This window comes from Bombyx mori, chromosome 11, assembly GCF_030269925.1.
Source record: "Bombyx mori chromosome 11, ASM3026992v2".
Taxonomy (NCBI): Eukaryota; Metazoa; Arthropoda; class Insecta; order Lepidoptera; family Bombycidae; genus Bombyx; species Bombyx mori.
Genome location: NC_085117.1, coordinates 10,339,404 through 10,362,946, shown reverse-complemented (window position 1 = coordinate 10,362,946; position 23,543 = coordinate 10,339,404). Strand labels below are relative to the sequence as shown.

The 23,543-nt window shown below is 34.1% G+C and overlaps 2 protein-coding genes and 1 non-coding gene across 7 annotated transcripts; 2 read left to right on the top strand and 1 right to left on the bottom strand.

Annotated features, from left to right (window-relative positions):
* Positions 1–1,472: 1,472 nt before the first annotated feature.
* LOC101737601 (MAPK regulated corepressor interacting protein 2) lies at positions 1,473–14,493 on the top strand. Of its 3 annotated transcripts, XM_062671126.1 has the most exons (8): positions 1,473–1,868; positions 4,248–4,434; positions 4,533–4,617; positions 4,836–4,945; positions 5,737–5,793; positions 7,386–11,352; positions 12,708–12,909; positions 13,644–14,493. In XM_062671126.1, the coding sequence occupies exons 2-6, from the start codon at positions 4,383–4,385 to the stop codon at positions 7,529–7,531; spliced, it is 450 nt and encodes a 149-aa protein (XP_062527110.1). In that variant the 5' UTR covers positions 1,473–1,868; positions 4,248–4,382; the 3' UTR covers positions 7,532–11,352; positions 12,708–12,909; positions 13,644–14,493. The 3 variants fall into 3 exon arrangements, with proteins under 3 accessions (XP_062527110.1, XP_012550384.2, XP_062527109.1); XM_012694930.4 differs by lacking the exons at positions 1,473–1,868; positions 4,248–4,434; positions 4,533–4,617; positions 4,836–4,945; positions 5,737–5,793 and adding an exon at positions 11,687–11,946 and having other exon boundaries at positions 11,158–11,352; positions 13,644–13,796; positions 14,350–14,493; XM_062671125.1 differs by lacking the exons at positions 1,473–1,868; positions 4,248–4,434; positions 4,533–4,617; positions 4,836–4,945; positions 5,737–5,793 and having other exon boundaries at positions 11,158–11,352; positions 13,644–13,796; positions 14,350–14,493.
* Positions 14,494–14,984: 491 nt separating this feature from the next.
* Positions 14,985–22,480, bottom strand: LOC101737744 (mpv17-like protein). 3 transcript variants are annotated; one of them, XM_062671130.1, is made up of 5 exons: positions 22,315–22,480; positions 18,537–18,677; positions 16,202–16,287; positions 15,459–15,571; positions 14,985–15,306 (listed from the first exon to the last, which is right to left on the bottom strand). In XM_062671130.1, the coding sequence occupies exons 2-5, from the start codon at positions 18,666–18,668 to the stop codon at positions 15,071–15,073; spliced, it is 567 nt and encodes a 188-aa protein (XP_062527114.1). In that variant the 5' UTR covers positions 18,669–18,677; positions 22,315–22,480; the 3' UTR covers positions 14,985–15,070. The 3 variants fall into 3 exon arrangements, with proteins under 3 accessions (XP_062527114.1, XP_004931563.1, XP_037869664.1); XM_004931506.5 differs by having other exon boundaries at positions 22,157–22,474; XM_038013736.2 differs by lacking the exon at positions 22,315–22,480 and adding an exon at positions 20,295–20,474.
* On the top strand, positions 17,195–17,276 carry TRNAL-AAG (transfer RNA leucine (anticodon AAG)). The gene has a single exon. It is a non-coding gene; the product is annotated as a tRNA-Leu (tRNA).
* Positions 22,481–23,543: the final 1,063 nt, after the last annotated feature.

Sequence of the window (23,543 nt, the reverse complement as noted above, 5' to 3'; positions counted from 1 at the left end):
GAATTTGATTTAATTATTCGTTCTCGTAGCTGCTTAATACTGCTTAGAGCTTTAATTCATCTATCAATGTCAATGTTCCACTGTCTCAGAATATTTTGACTATGCAGACATTTAGTTTTTTGTTTATTGATAGTAAAATTAAAACGTATCTGTAGCGAACGCAACTACATCTAATCAAGTAGCGTCTCATTATAAATTCAGACACTCCAAGGTTCTTGTTTAATTTTTTTAATTTTTTTTATTGCTTACATGGATGGACATGCTCACCGCCCACCTGTTGTTAAGTGGTTACCGAAGCCCATAGACATCTACAACGCAAATGCCGCCACCTACTTTGAGACATGTGCTCATGTGGTCTCAGTTTTTTTTAGAGTAGGTACTATCTAATCTATGTATATAAAAATGAATTGCTGTTCGTTAGTCTCGCTAAAACTCGAGAACGGCTGGACTGATTTGGCTAATTTTGGTCTTGAATTATTTGTGGAAGTCCAGAGAAGGTTCAAAAGGTAGATAAATAAGAAAATGCTCGGAATTAAATAAAAATAACAATGTTGTTTTTCCTTTAATGTATCCCCCGTCGCACGGATTCCTTTTGTTTGTTTTAAGTTTATTTTATACAAAAGCTTAGGTCTTTTATTTATCGATTGAGGCACTACGAAGTCTGCCGGATCAGCTTGTAAGTAATAAAGAATCAATATCAACACCTATATACTATTCTGAGAACGTATACTTTGAAAGTTTGACTGAAGAGCAACCAGGTGTGACAGGTTTTAAATAAAAAGGCTCTGACAGGTATTTTTGGAAACTTTCAAATACCTAATAATTACTATATACAATGCAATATAAAAAATCTGCTTAATTCTATATCATAACGTTTCTGGTTAATTCTTGAAAGTACTAGGGTCGTCGAATTTGGAATTACAAGAGAAGCGGCTTCCGTATTCATACAGGAAACTAAACAGAAGTACCTACCTATTATACTTACCCAATGGCAATCTGGAAGTTTCAGTTCATAATTTTTCTTGCCTTTAGTTCACCTGACGGGGCTCGCTGAACGCGTTCATTGTCTACATTGAAAGCATTTAAGTAAGGCTTGCTTGTAGGTACAAACCTTAAGTAAGTTTTTTGACCTCAAACATTTCTTAGGCACATTAAGCGTTTACGATTTCGAATACAAATAAACATTGTCTTCCCGATCGCTTCTCGTCCGTCATGATCTCCATCTTCCGTAAAAGCTTCAAATACACTCTCCTATCTCTCGAATGTTTTATTTATTTATTTAAATAGATGTGCACACAAAATATTCTACCAATACTACGATCGACAAATACAAAAGCGCGAAAAAACACAATTCTTCAATCACATTCGTAGAGCGCAACTTCCTACGTGTTCTATATTAAAACAGTGGCACATTAGTACAAAAAAATACTAATTCGAATAAAGACCGAGCCAGTGAAAGTTTCCGGCAACGGCGAAAGTCACGTCGTAAATGTGTTACATTCCGAATGCATTAAAATTGCTGTGTGTTAGTGTGTCTACCGCATTGCTTATGGCCAATTAATTAAAATATTGTGTCCATCTTTGATTATTCAGTGAAGTGTCTTAGCAACGTAGATGCCAGTTTCGTTTATTTTGCTTTATTTTAAACACTGTGATGTAAACCCCTAAAGAATTTTGCATGTGCCATGAATAAATACCTTGTATCTATAACATAATGTATTGTTATAATGTATTTCATAACATAACGCGTGTAAAATCCTCTGGAAAATGAAGCAAACGATGTCAAGTTATTTGTGATAGGTAATATTTTGTTGTATGGATGTTTAAAATGAAAACAACATCAAACGGTCGCGCAACGTGGGAAAAAGGTATGAAAATTGTTATTACTTCGAAATTCAACAAATATCATCTTTTCAATTAGGTCAAAAGATATTTAAGTAATATCTTATATTTAAAGTTCATTTACACGAAGTGAAAACTGCATTCTCAGCTAAAAATCCGAATTATTCTACAAAAAGTTAAGTCAAGTTGCAAATAGCCTTCGACTAGTGCACGATGTGTGTCTGATTGTATTTAATTATTTACCTACATAGTTATGCTATAAAATGACGTTACCAAGGTCAAAATAAATGTTCGAATACGATTGTCGAACAAACAAAGATAAGCAAATGAAAAATTACACATTAAATTAATTAATTGACAAGAAAATTAAAATAAAGAAATTTAATTCAAAATAGTAGATTCTTTTTTTAATTTGCTTAAAGAACTTACAAATATCACGAAATGTATGCCGACACTTCCTTGAGGTCAGGGCCTCAATTTTATACAGTCTGCACTACCATTCAAACTGGCACACATGTCTGGCAGTTTGATGATATACATAAATCTCACGCTTACATACGCTCCACTATAGCTAATTAAAAAAATATATATTAATGATTAGCATCGGTCAAGGTCGTCAGCAATGCCAGGGGCACAGCAATGCCGCTAGCTACAGCTGAGTACTGAGAAGCATATGTCATAGAGCTTAGGAAATACGGCAGGGGGGAAGAAAATTCCAAAACCGAATTATATGTGCCAAATCTAGAAGTAGCTGGTATATGGTAGCCCAGGCCCAGAGATGGGAACAGTAATACAAACTAGGCCGAACCTGTGCTTTATCAAGCACAAGTCTTTGTCCGGTTGAACTGAAATATTTCACCCCATTCAGAGACTCGACGATTTATCAATTTGGCACATTAATTTTTATACATTATTTTATTTATTCTCTCATCTTGGTAATCGTTCGTAAGCGCGTGTTAAGCTCGTGGGATTTCAACAACGACACAATCGCATCGCTCAAAACACCGCGCACACCGAACATCTTATCTTTTAGGCCACGATGACTTCTAGTATCGTTCCTTGCTCCAACAAAATAATACAGGGTGCTGTGAAAAAGTTTCCGAAAGCATTGTAACACTAAAAATATGACTCCAAATTTTCATATTTTACTATGTTTTTAGTGTGCTTAGTAACGAAATTTCTTAATGCAGTAATGTATGAGTAATGTCTAAGAAGCCGTCTTTTAAATATGGGTATTATAGAGAGAGTAGAGGGTAGAGAATGGATTCTGCTAAAAAAAATTCTATTCTATTATCTGTTACTTATTTAATATTATTTTGAGTATAACGGTAGTTAGTTAGAAGGCCACTAGAATTAAGACGACTGGTTACTAAAATAAGCTTGTAGTAAATACACAATCAATTAATTTATTGTAACAAGAATTTAACGTTCATAAGTATTATACAATGTCTGGGTAAGTCATCGAGTCTAATGAAAATAGGTGCCTAAAACTTAATAGAAAGACTCCAGAAAGAGAATATACTTACAACAGATTTACCCACTTCTATCGTCGTACTTGCAATGTTCAGTCTACCCGTGAACATAGCAGTGGTCACAACGCTGAAATGTCGGACACTCACCAAAATAAAAAAAGTGGTTGGAAAGAGCTCGTTAAATAATACTTAGTATTTGTAACGTAGATAGCCACAAAAGCTTTCAATATTATGGTGGCAAATATTTTTGCAACTTTAGCTCGTACATCTTAGTATGATACCTATTAAATTAACGCATAATTCTTATGCGTTTACCCAATATAATAGTGATATTTAAACGGAAAATTCAAATAAATATAATTTTTTGTAACAAAACACAATGGACAGCGGCTTGGCTATGCCCCGGGTATTGCTTACGTCCATCAGCGATGATGACAACTCACCATCCGGTCGCATGCTCGTCTGCCTTCGAAGACAATAAAAAAGTTATCAACATAAAATACAGCTATTATAACAATATGATATCACAAGCCACTGTCCAGTAAAATAATACTACCACTAGAAATACTTTAGCAGTAACTATGCCCAATTAGCTAACAGATAACATTATTAACGGTAGGCAGCGGCTTGGCTCTGCCCCTGGCATTGCTGAAGTCCATGGGCGACGGTAACCACTCACCATCAGGTGGGCCGTATGCTCGTCTGCCTACAAGGGCAATAAAAAAAAAAAAAAAAAAAAATTTAAGATTCGTATAATTTTGCGCACGCATTATCATGCATGCATCTACTAACACTTGCAACCTACTCCACATTTTAATATTAATTAGGTCCTTTTTAAAATAGCTTTGTTTTTTTGTATTGCCTGTATAACGTTGTAATATTTTAGCACAGACGTAAAATGTAATTATTTCATATGTTTTGCCTTTTCTGAAGTTACGTACCTATTTAAAATATGGCATCACTGTCTCATTACAATGCGACGCTGGCAACTCAAGAAATCAGTCAAGTTAAGATTCTAGTTCAGAGTGGATTTATGATTTTTTTTCAAATTTTAAGCGCTATTTTAAAATGTACACCGTTTCCAAAGGACCCAGCAAGATTGTTGCAAAAACTAGAAGGGGTAAACAATTGATGTTAATGAATTTTATTAAATTGAGTATGTTTACCTTGATAGTGATCATGTGAGATGAACTTTCGAACATCTATTTCAATTTGCAGGCCTCTCCCAGAATCTAGAAAGGTTAGACAGTCGAAAAGATCATAACAGGAAGTCTTCAGATTCTGATACCGGAGAAATAATTAAGTAAATAATTTTCCTTTACCATATTGTTACAAAATGTTATTAAATATTTCATCATTGTTTTTACATAACCTTTACGTCTGAGGAAACTTTTCAGTTCTTTTTTACAGATTTTCTGTTAAATTATAATACGTTTCGCTTCAGTAAAAACGCAGAGCATATATTCACGTGTTTTGTTTGTTGATTTAAGTTACTTAACCTTTGCTATTAAATATTTTCAGCATGCCTAGACCTATATTTCATTCCAATGGTAAAAAGACAGTGCATCAACGAATACAACATCATGTGATTACTCCACAGCACGAAGAAATAATTAGATTCATAAGTGAAAGTAAGTAAATTTAGGTTAGAATATTGTTTGTGTCATTATTAGGGCCCAATTAGTGAAGTGCAGTTTGAATCAGAACACTAAATAACTTTATAATTAGTAATTGAAAATAGACATTTTTTCATTTTTAATACAATTGAAACAATGACATTATGTCAAAATTTCCTGGTGCCAGGTACATTATTCCTCATGTGTTCGCATAACAAGTCATCTAGTCTGTATATCCAAAATTAATAAAATATGTCAAAAAACAACAAAACATGAGAGTTTAATTATTACTATCAAATTAACAATGAATTCAAATTTAAACTTAATAGTCCGAAACCATTTCTTTTAAAGAAATACATGGCTAACATAATGTTAACGAACAACTCTCAGTAACACAATAATATTGTACAATTTATAAATTTACTTAGTTAACATTTGTAAGGTGTATGATTAATCCACATGGGTATGTACCCATTCTGTATATTTCTGCTGTGAAGACTGATGAACTATAATAGTTTGAAGGAATGTAATCTATTATTCAATCAATTGAAAACTCTTGTGATGCCCAAGGGTTCCAGTAACCATTAAGAAAGTCAATCATTCGCTTAATTATACATAGTGCAAAAAAACAGTATCGTCAGAGATCTTTACAATTCAAATATGTCAATCAATAGCTTCTTGTATTACATTTCCAAGTTAATTGTAGCAACTCATGGCATACATAAAAAGGTTAGCAACCCTATTAAACCTCATTGAAAATGATTCATAGTCATTGAAGCAAATAAATTATTGGTTTAAATTTTCAGCTTGGACACAATCAACATATGCAGACAGTGAACCCTCAACACCAACTAGTACGACTGGCAAGTAATTTTTTTGTAACACAAAACTAAGTAGAATTTTATTTTAGACCTTAACCTAATCAGAAAAGAATCCAGAATACAATATCTAAAAACTGATTTTAAGTCCACAAGGCAACAAGTTCTGGTACTGCATAACACAAAAAACATTGCAAATAAAACATACTATCAGATAAAATGCAGGAAAGTAATCTGTCATGTTAAGAATAATTATGATGGATCATATAGCATTGATAAGACAGTGAATAACTTAGTGGCCTATACAAAGAAAATTTTAAATACTAACATTCATAATCATAAAGTTCATTATAACATAATAATTCTGTTGCAATATGTATATATGTTATTTGTATATATACTGCATTGGATTTAAATACTACTTTTTTATAGACTTGGTAGGGAAAAAACGCGCTCTTGTCCCATCTTCTGTTGTGTGATTAACAAAACCTATAAGCATAACAGAATGAATGCATTGCCCTGAAACTTCTCCATCACAGAATATTTTTTAATGATGATCAAACGTCTTCTAAGCTGCATAGGTAGGTGGGTAGCTTGAAAGTTGCCCCACAACTGTATTATAGAAGTGGGACATAAAACTAATATCTCAAGGGGGTGATATCTATGGGCTCTGGTAACCTCTTTAAACCCTGTGAGCCTTGAACTTGTCGAACGGTCTAAGCAATCAAAAAGAAAATAAATAAACTATGAAGTAACAGAGTGTTAAGTTTTTTTTTTATTGCCTACTCAGAGACCGCGGTAACAGAGTTAAGTTTTAATTATTATTTTTATTGCTTCTGTAGCCATCGAGCATACCAAAGACCCAAGTCGCTGCCTACAAACTGTGGAATGTTGATATTCGCTACACACTTGTGTTCAGAACATGTAATAAGCTCTTTTAGGGTTAATCATAAATTAAAGTAACGCCCCAAAGTACGCATTCGCGGGAAAGGCTTGAATTAATAACTGCTTACTGAAATGAATTTTATTTTATCATCAATTGATGGACTGGGTCGGCACTCAAATCCCACAATATCAAATTTTATAATACGTGCTAACGCGTGTTCACGAACAACTTCCACGATGAAGGAATAAAATCGTGTAATACAAATTAAGCCAGGAACAAATCATTATGCTTAAGGACTATGGAATTATGTCTCAAGTTTAGAGAACTTGTGATGTCTATGGGCTTCGGTAACCACTTTATATCAGATAGGCCGCCATCTTAACTTACACATAATACAAACATCTAGAATTTTTGTTCATATAACTTGTTGCCGTTTTAATACAATATCAAAGGTACATATTATGTCTCAAATAAGAGCAAACATTAACTGGGATATGACTTATCTTGAACACACATGTTGACATAATTACTTGCATGTTCATACAACATTCAGAATGTGACACTGATTTTTTATGAAAAAGCAAGTAAATCCACCTTATCATTAAAAGGCCTATACTATTTCCAAACTGGTACTATGTGTGGTCACCCGAAACAAAAAGAAAGATTGTGAGGATTGATAACTCTTAGGAACTATCATTATAATGTATTTGCAATATGAACATCGCTTTTAAATGTCATATTGTATTTTCAGATTCTGGCAGCTCATCCCCGGATCCACCCACCAATCTATACTACCAAGACGAAGCCCCAAGCCCCACACTAAGGGACTTCAAACCCTTCGACTTAGAAACGTGGTGGGGCAAACGACTTTTCCAGAACATAACAAACTCCCTTTGAGACAGATACATTCGCTTCATGATCAAGGACGTGATCGGTGGATCAACTCTCAATCATTTGTAGTTTACTTAATTTTCTGTATAACATGTAAATAATTTTATTGAGATTAGTGTAAAAACTGTAACATAATGTAGTTAGGTATGTCATCTGCATTTGCACGATCAAAGAATGAAAATAACCTCGTCCCATATAATAAATTATGGATTCCAAAAGGATAAAACTCGCACAACAAAATTCATATCTCGCTACCTTATTTACACTAGAATTATTCATTACAATGCTACTAGTGTATTTATTGTAATATATATTTATAAATATGTAAGCTTGCTTCAAGGCAACATTTTAAGGATGAATTCTAAATTATGTAATCGCCTCGGAGATAAGTTTTGATGTAGAACACAAATCGCCTTAACTGTAATTAAAATACAATAATTTACTAATATTCTTTGTTACGCAAATAAGACATTAAAATCATTATTGAATAAATTAAGTTACCGTTGTAGTCGATATAGTAGTTGGTAAGATGCATTTTACTGGATAAAATCAATGTCAAGGTCTGGTAACTAATCGGCTGCGAATCAGATAACTAAACGTAGAGAAGTCTTATGTAAGATATATTTAGGCATATTATAATCTACATTGTAATATAATCAAAAAATTCTTTGTTATGAATAATGTGAAATTTTATAAATAAAAATTGTTATTTAAAATTAAGTAATCTACAAGTGACTGTAGATTTATTAGCTAAATACATATTGTAAGGGTATTTTCTATCAAAAGCTCAAGACATATTATCATTCTTTATACAAATCACTATTCTTAAGCTTGATTATTTTCATTGAATATACCGTTTTCCGTTGTCGTGTCTGTTCTGTAAACTTTTTAAATGTTTATATAACAATTTGTGAGTACCAAAGAAGTTGTTGGAGCCCCTTCGTTTCGTTAGTATTACTTTTATTATTGCTAAAATTGTGTGAGCCAAATTCGTGAATGTACTATACACTAGTCAAACAAGAACCATGATTCTAAGACACGCTGGATGAGGAGTTTCTGAAACTGCAATTTACTTATATAATACAAATTTTAATGAATCAAGTGCCTGAATGTATACAGTCTTCGCAAAGGAAATCAAATATAGATATTTAAATGAAGTGTGACGTTTGAATGTAGAGAAAATAATTTAATGGAGCATGGACGTAACATTACAAACAGGACTTCGCGAAGAAAGAGAAGTATGCAAAATTAGATTAGTTGAGAGTAGATATTATCGCTTTAGTTGAGAGTAGATATTATCGCTGAAACTAGTTGTAATTTAGATAATGAAATATTTTTTAAATACTGTAATCGAATCACAATTGAATATGCAATTTCGAAAGGGGCACATGTCGCATATTTTGTCAAATACGTTTTTTCATATACATGTAGTTTTGAGGCTTACCTACACCCATTTTATAATAATTCCAGTAATTTTCAATTGCTAGTTAACACTTAAATATGTCTCAAAAGTAAATATTTTAAATTTTACACTGCTTTAGAAAATAATCTGATTTTTTCATTTCCTGAAAATTTTACATTTTCAGAGATGTGCCCTTTTCGAAATTGCATATTCAATTAAATACGGCCATTGCGTTTAACGCATTAGAAACTTGCAACGTTATCGTTAATATCCGAAGTACGAAATTTATGGCTTAGTTCCACGTGAGTTATGTTTGACGACGTAAGCAGTTAATTCGTTTCAATGCGAACACGACTTTCCAGTCCTGTTTGTGATAGTATATCCATGTCAGTAAACGTTGTTGTTAAAAAAAAAACGAGGGTAGTCTTATAATTTTTGTTTGTTTTTGTTGAATATGTAGTGTGTCGATACATGTAGCTTATGGAGTATTAAATAGGAAGCTATTTACCATGCAGTCGTATGAATCGCTCTAACACGGCAATTGTTAAAACATGATTGATCCTCTTTGTTTAGAAACTTTTTTTTTTTTCGTGCAAATTGCCATAGCTGTCTTCACAGATTTTATTTTGTAACTTTCAGTGAACAAGTAAGTTTATAGATTTCTCAACTTTTTTTTTTTTTTATAAAGCCCAAGAAATTCTGTCGGTTTCAAAATTTTTCGAATATAAAATAAAGGCTTTTATTTTATATTCGAAAAAGAACGCACTATAAAATATGACGACACAGCTTATGTATGAAGCCACCTTAAGAAATCTAAACATACCGTGCGAGAAAGAGACAACTAGCATCGCACCATCCTCACCGAGAGACTAATATCTCTGAATCCTTCGATGTAAAACGTGCTTTTTAATGATTTTGTTAAGTAAACTATAATGGTTTTAATGAATATGACTAATGATTGGGTTAATGTTGAAATTTATTGTTTATTTTATTCAAATTTATTCAGATTTTAATAATATTTCGTCCACTTCTTGTTTGATAATTAGAAGAATTGAAAATACATTATATTTTATGCAATCGTTATTGAAGTTTAAAATTAATAATTTAATTAATGTCAAAGTTGATGAATTGACATAGGTACCTACGTGTTGTAATAAATAATAACATTCTTTAAAATAATATCACTACAGATGTCGCTCATTGACAAGAATACAGAAAAGTTTTTAAATTAAGGTTTTCTAATCAAAAAGGTATTTTACAGCAATTTATAAATACAATAAGAAAATTATTTAAAAATAAAAAAGGCCATTTACCTTATGATTTAATGATGTTTTCCGCTCAGCAGTGCAATGCTATAATGAATTATAAATGTAATTTTGATACGGTTACGAAAATCAAAATACACAATTTTTATTTTATGTATACAATCATCGACTGTCAATTAATCTAGTCTGAACATTTTATCGTAACCATAAAGCTAGATAACCGTTTGAAGGGTGCGGGATAGTCAAAATGAATAATTGAACATCAATGCAAATATTGCTGTTTTCTTTAACTATTATTTTTCTAGAACGAGTAACTAACTCGTATATTTCTAGAAAAATAATAGTACGTACGAAAATAATATATAGTACGTATCTTTGTTATTTCGTGTGCGGCGACTGTTTTGTTGTACATAATATTCATGTAGCTTGAAGCTAAACAATGTCTTCCAGATCAATTCGAATCGTTATAGAAATATGTACATTGGCGTGCAGCATGCAGATTCTAAATTTTATTAAATTGCTTTTAAGAAGAGTTGCATTAAGTGTACAAATTAGGAAATCGTGGAAAAAAATCATCATCTTACACATTTAGGTTTAACGCACCATTAAAGTAGGTAGTTAAAAATAATTTAGATGAATATTTCGGTACGTAGTGATACTGCAGGAGAATATTTTTAGACTGATTTAGTTATAAAAGTTAACGCTTTTTGTTGTAGTTTAATAAACCATCTCAATGCACGTTTTTGGTTTTATTATTTTATTTAAAAATACACCACACGTTGTTATTGACCAAAAAGAAAAAATAATTCCAATACATATAATAGAATCAATTTTAATAAAAATCTTTACAATAATATCACCGGTAAATAATATGATCTCTTATTGGTATCAATCACTAAAGAACGCACACAGAGAATGTAATATTTATTTCGAATAAGAAGTAAGAAATTCAAAGAGTATTTGTATGTATTTACGTAATTTATCATAGGTGACATTAAGTGTATAATCTATGTACATCAAATCGTATGAGTCAAGGGTTTCGTGCCGTATCTGATTTAATATTAAATGATATTAAATAAATGAAAAACTCAAAATCAAATAGCAAAGCCGATCAGAGTGATGATGATGATTTCAAACATACACATTCTAATAACTTTAAGGTAATAATTTGCAACGTACCTATTCACATTTTTTATTTGTTATACTATGTTTTTTTTATTGCTTAAATGGATCGACGAACTCAGCCCACCAGGTGTTAAGTAGTTACTGGAGCCCATAGACATATACAACGTAAATGCCGCCACCCACCTTGAGATATGATTTCTAAGGTCTCAGTATAGTTACAACGGCTACCCCGCCCTTCAAACCGAAACGCATTACTGCTTCACGGCAGAAATAGGCAGGGCGGTGGTACCTAACCGTGCGGACTCACAAGAGGTCCTGCCATCAGTAAAAAGTATATATTACATTACATTGTTAGTTTATTTGAAACAGGCAGACGGCGATTATATGAACAGCCTTCAAAACGCTCGGAGCGTTCTCGCTAAACTCGAGAAAACCATCTACAAAACAAGCAAATACGAAACGATGCTGTCACGATGTAAATCGGGTCACACACATTCGCACAGTCTCAACGAGCTGTGGGAAAGCGATTTCACCGAAGATACACATAAGTTGAAATCTAAGACGGAAATTAATAGAAATGACGTCGCCAGATCTTGGTCGACGATGAGCATCGTTTGCTTACAATACCAGTAATGAGTTTAATCGTTTTTTGACTGAAACAATCATTAGCCACATTAGGAGTCATCCTTGAGTTTGGAGGTATTACCACCAGGTAATACCTTGAGGTCGAAGTCTCGAAGGCAAAAAATTCGTATATAATCCAGGTAAACCATAATATAATGCGTTAAATATATTGAATAAATATACAATTAAATACATAATACATTACTGTAATGTTACAATTGACTTCCACAGTGAAGGAATAACATCGTGTAACAAAAATAAAACCCGCACAATTATAATTTGCGTAATTACTGGTGCTAGGGCCTCTTGTAAGTCCGCGCGTGTGGATACTACCACCCTGCCTATTTCTACCGTGAAGCAGTAATGCGTTTGGGTTTGAAGGGTGGGGCAGCCGTTGTAACTATACTTGAGACCTTAGAACTTATAGCTCAGGGTGGGGGGCACATTTACGTCGTAGACGTCTATAGTAACCACTTAACACCAGGTGGGCTATGAGATCGTCCACCCATCTAAGCAAAAAAAAACATACCTAACCATAAGACCTTTAGAATTTTCTTGTTCAGAAGAATTCTGCTCTACATGAAATGAAATATTTCTAGGAAAACATTTACACATTTTGCCTTTATTTGGCATTTCTTTGTGAAAATCAAGTAAACACCATTTGTCAGATGAATTCGATTCACATAATCCACCGACATAGACGTAGAAACTTAACATTAAAAATGCTTTGTGGAGCGATCTAATTCGATCAAAATAACTTCTTTAGATACGATGAACTTACAAAGCGTTACGAATCCTTATTACAAGCCTTCAATGAACGGTGCGATGCGGTCAACACAAGAGATAACGCCCTCAATGATCTGCAAAAACGACTGAATACTTGTCATAATGAAATAAACGAAGTCCATAAAACACTTATAACTGTTTGTGATAAGTATTTAGCACTAAAATATAAGAAAAATGTCCAGGTCAGTTTCATTTATCAGCATTTAAAGGTATGTTATTATCATTGTATGGATTAGAATTTACAGTTTTCGTCATCTATCCACATAGCAATAACGAAAAGGCTATTTTTTAACTAATACAGATTTACAAAAAAATAAACTCTACTGGTATTATCATTGAAAGTAAGTAGGCTACTGCGGCTCAAGGCATTCAACAGAGAACCAAAACATCTGTAAAAACACCCCAATACGCGTTCTGAGCCCACTAGATACCACTATCCCGCCTATTTCTACCATGAACCAACTATACGTTCCAATTTGACAGTCAGGCAGCCGTTGGCCGTACAATACCTCATGTATCAAGTAGGTGACCGCTTCATGCTTACTTAATCGGTGGTAAGCTGATTGGCTATTCCAACTACGCCGGACTGGTAGGTGAAATCACGGGGTTCAATATGAGAGTTCAATTTTGTAGGCAGCGGCTTGGCTCTACCCCTGGCATTGCTGAAGTCCATGGGCGACGGAAACCACTCACCATCAGGTGGGCCGTATGCTCGTCTGACTACAAGGGCAATTAAAAAAAAAAGTGAATTTGCTAACACTAGCCCTAGCAAGAGCAGTGCTTCGCTGAATCTACCACCTGATCGGAATCGCGACTAACTTAGAAAAACCGGCGAGAAAATCAATGGGCTCTGTCTGTGTGATTTCCGCATTAACTTAATAATATCTACTAAGGCTGATGGAATATTTAACTGCAGCTATCTTCGTTAAACGTGAAGATTGAAAAACTGAAAAATACGATTAAATGTGTTCTCAAAGCAGCAGAACAGGCACGAATTCACTTTGACCAACAATTAGCTTGTTACTTGAGCAAAGAAAAGGACGCAATATCTGCCACGCTCTTAACTGAAGTAAGTCACCTTCTGCATCTTTTGTCGTAAATTAGAAGACTATGAATGGCCATAAGTATGTACATCCCAAAGTCTTTATTAGAAACAATACTTTTTTCCTACCTATTCACTGGTAGCCTAATGAGCTATTCCAGCTACGCCCAGACGTGTAGGTGAGCTCACGGGCTCAACCTGAGAGAATTTGCTAACACTAGACCTAGTAAGAGCAGTGCTTCGCAGATTCTCCGGATCAGAATCGCGAACCACTGAGAAGATCCGGCGAGAAACTCAGTGGGCTGTGTCCATAGCTTAGTTCGCTCGTCGAACTCTTCGTCGTTATCGACGAGCTGGACGAGGACGGTGACCGGTGCTTGAACGAAACAATAGCGTTGAATCTACGGCATTTGGCAACCCTAACCTTGGACCTTAACGTGGACAGTGGTATTTGATTAACTGTTTGACTTAAAGTGAATCGATAGATCGTCTATCCACTTTTTCCAGCAAAAAAAGTAACTTGCTTAAATCTTGTGTTGACAGTTCTTGATCACGTATTCTTTTTAATTCATTTCCACAGATAACCATATGTAACAAACTATTTGTGGAAAACTTAAAACTGAAAGCCCACATCAACGAACTCACGTCTGACGTTCGAAATTAGTTTTTTTTTATTTTAAATAAAACATCTGCAATCCATAATATTACATTGCTTTGTATGAAATCGTTTTTTATTTGCATATGTGCACAATTAACAAAACCGTCGAAACAAACCTATAATTATACTTACACTCAGTAGGCAAGCAGAAAGCTCTTATTGCATAAAAGTGTTGCGTAAGCTTTTCAAAACTCGGCTGAACGTAGCTTCATTCCTTATGATGTCATTTGTGGTAAATACGTAAGATGAGCTAATCATAGATCATACACTATTAAGCAACAATTAGCCACATATATTTCGTGGTTAGCTTTAAAATTCTACGCTCCAACACGGATGTTTAATTTGGTGTAGTTTTAGTGAAGGTTAAACGATATCCGTTAGCGAAAGTGCCTTGGAGATCATTAATAGTATAACTGCTTGCATATTCACAATGCGAGCAATTTATCTTATATTCAACTATTTCCCTAAGCCTGGCTGACGCCTGCTAAGTACGGAAATTACGAAGAAAAGATTTTAGAATTTAGAAAGATTTTTAGAAAACGATTTTATACTCATAATTTGAGTGAAGATTTTAATTTTATTTAAATTAAGTATTATGAATATATCTAGATATAAGCCATGTGTATCGATCTTCGCTTTCGAATTATAATGGCATCTCTTCAAGTTTTTTCATGTTTTTTTGTCTCTTAATAAAGCAAAGGATATTGATCCACACGAAAGATGTTGAGGCTACGTAAACAACTCTCAAATGTGAAGGCATGAAGTAAAAGTTAATCGTTTGCGCTGGAATCCAAAATGCTTGATTGGCTATAAACGTCTTCCAGTATTTCTGCTTTAGCTCTTCGAAAACATCTTCTCTACGTTCTAAAATCCCCAACACTAAAAAGTAAATAAGACAATTTAATTTACTGACGTTACTTGTATTACCTATGTAGGTACTTCATAATAGTGTCTCTATTCGTATAGTTGGGTAGACGAGAATATGGCCGCTTGGTATTTATTATTTGAATACGCATTTTTTTTAAACTTACAAGTATAAAACGTGGCCAATAATATAGGCGTCATAATGAACTGATCGGAAGCCACTTTTGTCGCTACGGCTTTGATCGCGTTGCCGGCAAACTTCTTGTCCAAAAATTTGTACCTGAAAATAATAATAATATGATAGACTAACTCTTAAATTGGGAGAAGCAGTACCTACACACAGATATCATTACAAAGGATTATTTGGAAGTGTAGTACACCGTACACGTATAGTAATAAAACAAAAGATCCGAGTAGCTGAAGGATCGGGCAATTGTTTGCCTCCCTAAAATAGAGGATAGATTCAACCTTTCTATTCACTATTTCATTTCTATTTGTTTCAACCACTCAAACCTATTCAACTGTTATGCTCTTTTTTGTCATCATTCCTATAATTAGATAACCAATTATGTACCTAATCCGTTCGTTGTAATAGTATTCTCAAAGCGAGTACCTTCAGGCCGGATTCTCGTATAAAAACTCTGATTAATCGTCGGGAAAACGGTTAATAAATAAAAACAGTTAATTTTTCTAAATGACTTCTATGATGAAACAACTAGGTAAAATGAAAATCAAACCCGCAAGGAATTACAATTTGCGTTCTTGTGGCTACTAGACAGACGGTTAGATACTAGCACTTTGCCTGTTTCTACCGCGAAGCAGTGATGTGTTCCGACTTGCAGAGTCCTGGGTAAGCAATCAGAAAGAGAAGAACTATCGAAAAGCCAGTATTGAAATTTCAAATACGTACCAAAAGTACAATGTGGGTGCGTAAACAGTACTACCAACTGAGACGATTCGGGCGGCAGCCGCGACATCTAAATCTGGCTTTTCCGGCTGTAAAATAACAATGACGTTTATTACAGTTTTAGGCCACTTATATTAAATAGTAGTCGACTATTGACCGAATTTCGATCTTAATTACTCATCACTACAAATCATACATCTGCTGCTTATGTATTACATTCTCTTTTATGTTTTGACTTTGCCATTTTGAAAAAAAACCTCAATTATTATCATTAAAGCTCCTCAATAGCTAATCAGAAAAAAAGAAAGAAATCGGTTAACAAAAAGACGAGAGAATGGTATTAAAGAGTATGCTTTTTTTTTAAACAATTTACAAAAAAGTTTAGATAACACAAGTCACAAAGTTCATAGAAAAACAACCATGGGATGTCGTTTCGTTGAGCGGGCGATATTTCTTTGTGAACTGACAGTCCGAATGTCATTTTACTTAATTCGTGTATAAGCACGCGGATCTTCTAATCATCGTTTGTGCTATTCAGATTTTTGCCGGATTCCTTCTTTTCTATCTTACAAACTGGTACATATTTTAACGATTTTCGCCAACGGCACCAAACTAGAAATTTCTCCTGTGTTATCATCAGTGCCGCCAATACATACGAGACAAGAGCAAATCTATCTTAATTATTTAAAAGCTTCTTTCACAAAGACACTAAATCGCAAAAACCGAACATAACGCATATTGATCATCGTGATTGTGTTATTGTGGAAGCATTTTATGAATTGGAAGCCATAAACGCTTTGAAGCCGTGCATTGGACGACTGTCGGTTGTTGATGTTATGAACTGCTTGGAGACCGCTGATAGTAGTTTTATTATACTAAAGATTATTATTAAAATTGGCTAATAATGTTACATAAGTTAAACAAATTGTTTGTGTTACGTAATGTTAGCACATTGTAATGTATATAGCATATAAAAAATTCAAACCAATAGTCATCGGTAGCGTGGCCGAGCGGTCTAAGGCGCTGGTTTAAGGCACCAGTCTCTTCGGAGGCGTGGGTTCGAATCCCACCGCTGCCATCTCTTTTTGAATATTTTAAATTTAAGCTTTTGTAAATTTCAATTTTAACAGCAAAATTAACTAATTTGAGATAAAAACTTTTTCAATCACTGTATATATATTTGTAAATTATAATCATAATATTTTATGAATTTCTTGATTCTTTTTGAAGAGTTAAAAAAATGAAAATTTATTAATTCATTGTTCAAACTCACGTAAGATTATTTGATTAAAGAAATTAATAACAACAATATACGAGTATAACATCCACATTTATTTGATCGATCTAATATTATAAATCCAAATTTATCTTGAATAAAGTACTATTCCCTATATATTTATTTATCTAAATTAACGCGAGTGGAGCCCGTGGGTAAAAGTATGTACTGAATAAAGACAAGCACTCTGAGTTTGCGTCAATGGATTTTCGCGGAACTCCGAACATAATATTTAAGAAATACATATTTATTTATTTATTTATTTAGACACACCAACAGCAATACACACAAAACATTCAAGCTTAAAATTAACATATATAAAATTAAGTACTGGTATGTATATATATATATATATATATGGATGGGTACAAGGAGCGTGGGGCGTCCTCCAACCAGGTGGACTGACGACTTAGTGCGCACGGCGGGAAGTCGTTGGATGCGGAAGGCGGAGGACCGCATTATGTGGAAGGCATTGGGGAAGGCCTATGTCCAGCAGTGGGCAGATAAAGGCTGATGATGATGATGTAAGCCAGTTACAGGCATGTACAGCAATCTCTTATAACACACTATGACATGTTACATATTATTATGTTGTGATGATAAATAAGTTGTAGGTAATATATTTTAGATCCTTTCACACCTGAAATCTACAGCAGCGCTGCTAAGACGCTACGGTAGATCCTTACCAAAATTATTAATATTCGTTACCTTCCCTTTCTATCAAAGGTCAATGCAATTTCTATTCAACTCTAGTTATAGTCACATTCACATTCACTTGAATATTTATATTATTATTTTTACGATCCATTCCTATTTTTTATTTATTTCTACCACGATCGCCTTGCACGCTTACTCCCCTAGTAACATCAATTTCCTCTCAACTCATCACGTGTTCAAACCACTTCTTACTCGTAAGTTTCAACCACAGGAGATAAGTACTTCGACGCGTCCTCTAAAATACGCGTTTCTCAGCTTATATTATTACTACTATAATAACTCCACAGATCCGTTAACATTCATTCACTTCTACGAAATGTTCGCTAATTATAAATCAGATCTCACCGAGTAAATTCTATTGAAGGTTTGCTGCGACAATTCAGCGGCAGTATAAAACGTTGCGTAGACTACGGTGTTGGTTAGAACCGGACGACGTTGTAGTGATTGGCGCGACCAAGCCAGTAGTTTTGACGCCATGATTTCTCTCTGAATTTCCAAAAAACCAGTATAAATTATAGAAGTATTAAAGTGTGCTCTTAAAAATAAACAAAATCAGGCATTAGGCAGCGGCTTGACTTTGCTCGTAGCATTGCTGAAGTCCATGGGCGATGGTAACCACTCACCATCAGGTGGTATGCTCATCTGTCTACAAAGGGGAAAAAAGTACTGAGTAATTATCATGTCTTCTTCTAATTGTCATTATCTAATTATCATGTTTTTATTAGCCTGATCTGTAATTTTTCACATTATTAATTTTTGACCAATTCTGTTAACTTTTAAATTTTCAAGCATATCATGAATCGATGACGATATAATTTTTCATCACTTTGGTGACCAGAATCGATAGGATTCATAGTAAATTTAATTGAGTTTGGTTTGCTATAATAGCTTGTTATTTTAGTTCTTAAATATATTTTTTAATTACGCTTCGCGCTTTATGGTAAGTGGTCGTCGACATTGCTCAGAAAAATACCAGGAGTATAACCAAGCAGATGTCTGATGTCACAACAGTGGTGTAGTAATTAATACCTATTCACAAAATTCATGTGCAAAACTATGGTCAACATTCGATTTTGCTTTCATTTTGTATCATCAACCTTCATAACAGTTACATTTATTGCTATTTTTAATTACAATAATACGACACGGTTATACCTCTCTAGTCTGTCAAGAATGAATCGAATAAGAAGAAGAATATGACTAATAACGTACAAATGCTTAAAGATTAGTTTGACGACGCGAGCAATGTACTAGGTGGCTGTCGATTGTGTTTCAATTTAACCGCATTGATTACTATCCTACTTACTATACGTAATACCTAATATATAAAAATAATCTTTATCAATACACACGATTGACAACAACGCTGTTATCGCACAAGTTCGATACTGTGGGCCCTGAACAGAGCGATTAAAAGAACTTATTTCTAAGTACTCGAAATCCGTGTACTATTATTACTTAGCTGTTGTGAAGCCGAAATCACGCCCTGTATCATACCCGATTCTGTGGACCGAATGGTAAACAGTCGACGTCGCCCTAAACACGTCATTACGGATCCTCCTGATACAGCTGAGTTTCTCGCCGGATCTTCTCAGTGAGTCGCGTTTCTGATCCGGTGGTAGATTATTTCTAACTGGCTGTTCTTGCTAGGGTTGCTACGATTTGAGCCCCGAGAGCTCAGCTACAGAGCAACGCTGATATAGCCTCTCAAGGCTATCAGCATAGGTAGGGACAAAAAACCGCCCGGTCCTGGAGCCTATATTTAGACTCCATATGCTATGGCCACATCCACGTTAAGACTTGAGGATGAATTATTAACTGTACTACTAGGACGACTGTCTAATACTTCAGGACTAGCGGCATATCCTATCAAAATCTCTCCCAATTTTATAATACGTTTTGATTGCACGCGAAGATTAGATCAATTTAAGGCCCACCTGTTATTTTGTGGTTACCAAAACTCGTAGATATCTTAACTCGAACACCACTAGGCATCTTCAGGCAATTCTATTACCCGTTCCACCCTTCAAAGCCATGTTGATTTACACTACGTGAACTACGTCCTAACTTCAGTAAAGGTCATCATAATATTCTGATACAGACCTCTGACCAGCCACAAGAAGCACACCACTAGTTCTTAGAATTCAAGTCTACATTGTTCAAAGACATTATCAAAAATCACGTTGAATGTGAGGGTCGGTGAATCGAAAAGAAATCAGAACGTTATCACTTAGATTTGATACGGGATTTCTCAAACCATCGTACGATTGCACGATTACGTTTAAGACATAATGTGATATCGTAATCTGTAACATTTTTTTTATTTATTTATTTATTTATAACTTCATATACTAGAAAGTATAAAGGCGGACTTAATGCCATAGGCATTCTCTAACAGTCTAACTTAGGGGAGTGCAGAGATGAACCTTGGTAGGTGTAGTGTGAAGGTGATATTACTTAAACATATGTGTATACATAACATACGTAATATTTATAGATGTTAACGGAAATGTATGTAATCCGTCATTGTATACAATTCCTAGGAAATGTATGTAATTCCTAAAATTGCACGGAAATGTGTGAAATAAATTATATTATACTTACACATTACACATTTCCTAGGAAATTTATACATTTCCTAAATAGCAATCGGAAACGTAAAACATTTGAGATATTGGTGGGTACGCGGGGACAGCGGGACGAGTCTTGCACTACGGTCAGTTGCCAATTTGCAATCCACTGGAACCGGCCAGGGATTTAAGAAGTGCCTTTGCAAGAAAAACTGTGCTACATCAAGATGTCTGTGTCTTAAAAATAAAGTATTATGTACTTCCAAATGCCATTCGAGCTTACCCTGCAAAAATAAATAGCTATATGGACTGACAAAGTATTATAATATAAAGATTTACTTTTATACTTTGACATTTATAATTACTTAATTATCAGACTGATTACTTGCCAAATGAAAATTTGATTTTATAAGAATAAATATAAGTTGATTTTGTGATACGTTAAAAGTTAATAGATAGTTGATTTTAGAAGTTTTAATTAGTAAGATAATATGAATATATTATTATTATTTTACAGTATGACTGTTACCCGATTGTCTCAATAAGTGTTATAATAAAAAAATATTATTAACAACGTGTTTTATTACAGAAAACATTTACTTTATACATTTCCTAATACGATATTGGAATTATATACAATTCCGAGGAAATTTATAATTTCCTAGGATATCTATGCATTAAATAGTTTTTCAAACAATATTTTATACATTTCCTAAATAGTATCGGAATTGTACACATTTCCTAGGATTTGTATACAATTCCTTGATTTCATACATTTCCGGTAACATAGATACAAATACTGGTACTTAAATAAATACATATACATATCATAAATATATACATATAATAACATACATAAACAAATATTATCAATTAGATGACTCTGCTAGCTCTCTGAGAAACAGTTCTCGAACCAGTTTATTTTACAAGCGGTCTCGCTAACATCATTATAATTTCTGTTATAATTTTAGCAGGAATATAATATATTATGTATGTTACATAACTCTAGTAATCTCGATAACTTGAATTTAAACTCGTTGGACATGTTACTAAATCTGAATCATTGTAACAGTGCTATCGTCTGACATTTACGTATATTCTGTGAATTTATGAACGAACTAGTAGATGCACAACACATAATAATATATGAACCATCTATTAACATTTTGATTCGGCGATTCAAAGTAACTATAACTACTTGAGTTGTCACTGTTATTTTATCACCGCGCTTCCGTAATAAGCAATATTCATATTTTGATTTTCTATCACTATTCAATCACGTATCTATCTATTAGCGAAATTGAAAGTATGAAAGTAGAGATATATCTGTGATTTGACAAAGACTCCAAAACGAACATACCTCATTTTTAAAAATCTCACTAAAAATACGCTTACCTCAATTTAAAAGCTTAGGTAGGTTGTTGCTTAATTCACGCGTATAGTGTGGCTAATTTGTGTCACTATTACTAATATTTTTTCGTATGATAAACAAAGAATATAGCAAAATGTATCGGATGTTTTTTGTTTTTTTTTTTAAATAAAATCGTCATTACCAATACCAGGCCATTTCGTATCGGCAGACGCACTAACACTGGCCCCTTCAAACAGCCAATTGACTTCAATAGAATAATTAAATGCAATACAATGATATACCGCTGTTGTATCTCACGCTTTTTGGTTTAAAAATATACATAATTTTAGAGCACATTATCTACACCAATAACAATGATAAAATTCTTAAAATGACTCAAATTTTTCATCGGAATCACTAATTTATCATCCTATGACACTCACAAATTTCAAAATTACAATCTCATTTATTCTCACAATATTTTAACAAAACATCTACTATTTTTGAACAAAATATCCGTCTTTTTTTTTTCTTTTTTTTTTTTCCTACCTATGCTGATAGCCTTGAGAGGCTATTTCAGCGTACCCTAGCTTGTGTAGGTGAGCTCGCGGGGCTCAAACCGGAGAATTGCTAACACCGCCCTAGCAAGAGCAGTGCTTCGGAGAATCTACCACCGGATCGGAAGCGCGACCCACTGAGAAGATCCGGCGAGAAACTCAGTGGGCTGTGTCTGTGGGTTAATTCGCTCGTCGAGCCCTTCGTCGCAAGCGACGGGTTCGGCGAGGACGGTGACCGGTGCTTGTATTGCCTAAAAGCACCGTTAATGGATCAGGAGGATCCGTGATGACGTGCTTTGGGCGACGTTGACGGTTTACCAAACGGTCTACAGGATCGGGTATGTAGTTTCCGGCGGCCACGACAAGAGGGTTCTCATGTCGTGCCGCCTTCTCAAAGTGGCGCAGCGATGCCGACTGTAGATACTTACTGACGGGGTCGAGCTCCAGGTCATCGTGGAGGTCCACGTTCCTCTGGAACCATGGTGCTCCGACGGCTATCCTGCAGAATCGGGATTGTGTTATCCGTCAAGAACTGCATATCGTTCAAGAACCGCAATTCGTAATCGTGTTCGTATATTTTTTTTTATATGATAGAATGTGCATTTTAATTATCACGTTTAAAATAATTATTAAACGAAAGACGTGTTTTTTAATTTTAATTTTAGTGTAGTGTGAATTCGATATGATAATAAATTGTATCTCAAAAATTATCTACTAATAGCTAACAAAATGAAATCTGATAACACGATGATTGATTTTGTTTTGCGAACAGTACTTAAGGTGGAAATTAATAAAAACTTCCAGTAGGAAAAGCAAACTCATTATTAAAAGGGCTAGGTCTGTTCCCTTTGTGATATCTACGAGCTCAGAGAGC

Bases quoted from the DNA above. Each gene is read 5' to 3' on its own strand.
- LOC101737744 (XM_062671130.1), bottom strand. From the start codon at position 18,668: ATGGCGTCAAAACTACTGGCTTGGTCGCGCCAATCACTACAACGTCGT. The intron at 16,288-18,536 runs GTGAGATCTGAT...GTTATTTTACAG, and splicing joins CCTTCAATAGAATTTACTCG to CCGGAAAAGCCAGATTTAGA. The intron at 15,572-16,201 runs GTACGTATTTGA...TATTATTTTCAG, and splicing joins GCACCCACATTGTACTTTTG to GTACAAATTTTTGGACAAGA.
- LOC101737601 (XM_012694930.4), top strand. From the start codon at position 11,272: ATGAAAAACTCAAAATCAAATAGCAAAGCCGATCAGAGTGATGATGAT. The intron at 11,353-11,686 runs GTAATAATTTGC...TATTTGAAACAG, and splicing joins CACATTCTAATAACTTTAAG to GCAGACGGCGATTATATGAA. The intron at 13,797-14,349 runs GTAAGTCACCTT...TCATTTCCACAG, and splicing joins CTGCCACGCTCTTAACTGAA to ATAACCATATGTAACAAACT.